General features: G+C 32.0%; 1 protein-coding gene across 1 annotated transcript; it reads left to right on the forward strand.

Moving 5' to 3' along the window:
• The first annotated feature begins 761 nt into the window (after positions 1 to 761).
• On the forward strand, positions 762 to 1,373 carry LOC100571430 (52 kDa repressor of the inhibitor of the protein kinase-like). The gene is made up of 2 exons (XM_003248442.4): positions 762 to 1,170; positions 1,244 to 1,373. The coding sequence occupies exons 1-2, from the start codon at positions 1,082 to 1,084 to the stop codon at positions 1,356 to 1,358; spliced, it is 204 nt and encodes a 67-aa protein (XP_003248490.1). The 5' UTR covers positions 762 to 1,081; the 3' UTR covers positions 1,359 to 1,373.
• The last annotated feature ends 128 nt before the right edge of the window (positions 1,374 to 1,501 follow it).

Raw genomic sequence — 1,501 nt, forward strand, 5'->3', positions numbered from 1 at the left:
TTTAGATCTACGCTGTTCTAGAATTATATAATTTTTTTATATTTTTCACCCTCATATTTATTAGGAAAAACACTATCAACTTCTGATTTTCAAATGGTAACCTATACTTTTAATTTCATAAATTAATAAAGCTATTTTTTTTATGAATTATCACGTTTAAATTTTCATTTTTCATTAATCCGTTGATGAGATATAACTCCCCAAAGTTGGGTAGTTTTGGCAGGTGTTTGTGTGTTAATGTGTTATACCTAGTCGGTAGATATCGCAGCAATTTGGATTTTTATGCCCCAGAGTAATAGATATTACACTTTTCAAATCATTTCAAGTACAGTAAGCTTATAAGTTGTGCCCCTAAATGTATTGTAAAATGCCCATTTAGCAGGGTGTCCACCGTGTGCCCCACTAAAAGTGATTGCGGCACTGCTGCACTTCTCATAATACTTATCAATTATAAAGACCAGAAGCTAAAAGTAATAAACTCGATATCGGTCGAACCCAAAGTATAATAGCGATAACCTTTGTACCTACTCGCTACAATAACTTATTGTCATATTATAAGTGATTGGATCATTACTGTCACATATCCATACACACGTGTAATCCCCACGACCCCGCTACATACCAAGTCCTGTCTGATGAACATCGAAGGAAACAGTGTTCAGTGTTGTCTGATTTTCGATTACTAATAGATATTATAGATGTCCATTAATATCTATGATAATGTGGAGTATCGCTTGCTATGATCACAGATTATATGAAAACAGATTGTGCACTTAGATGTAAACAAAAAATGGCCTGATTCTGGTCTCCGCCAGAATCAATGTGACCATTTCAACAGATTGAAATTACTTGAAATGTATCGTATACTTGTGGCTTACCTGATAGTGATATCCGAGTATCCGACAAACAAAATATATTGTTATCAACACTCTGATACTTTATATCTGATAGTCTGATGTTTGGTTTTCACTTTTCACGTGTTTTTGGCGTTTGACGTTTTACGATTTTTGGTGTTTGCTTAAATAAAATAGTTTTTTTTTTGTAATATTTTATATTTATACTGTCATATTTATTTTAAAAAATGACTACTTGTGCAGTCAAGTTTTGCGACAATAAAATGTCACTAACGAAAAATATAAGCTACTTCAGATTTCCAAGCGACCCATTGAGGTGAGTAATTAGGTTTGTTTTATGATTTTCATATGTATGCATTACAATTTGTTACGTTACTAATTTATTATAGGTGTAAACAATGGATGGAAAAATGTCAAACTGAACATTTACTGAAAAAAGATGCTACTATTTTATACAAAAATTACAGGGTGTGTGGTGTTCATTTTGAAGACAAATGTTTTTAAATCCAAATAGTAGGACCGTCTTACAATGAATGCTGTGCCACCATATTTAGTGGTAAGATTTTGTTTATTATAATTAATATTTTTAAGACTAAATGAAACTATTCTAATTTGCTTTTGCTTTGCTTTTGCTGCGGCTACACGGC

Source organism: Acyrthosiphon pisum, unplaced genomic scaffold, assembly GCF_005508785.2.
Source record: "Acyrthosiphon pisum isolate AL4f unplaced genomic scaffold, pea_aphid_22Mar2018_4r6ur Scaffold_1369;HRSCAF=1854, whole genome shotgun sequence".
NCBI classification, from domain to species: domain Eukaryota; kingdom Metazoa; phylum Arthropoda; class Insecta; order Hemiptera; family Aphididae; genus Acyrthosiphon; species Acyrthosiphon pisum.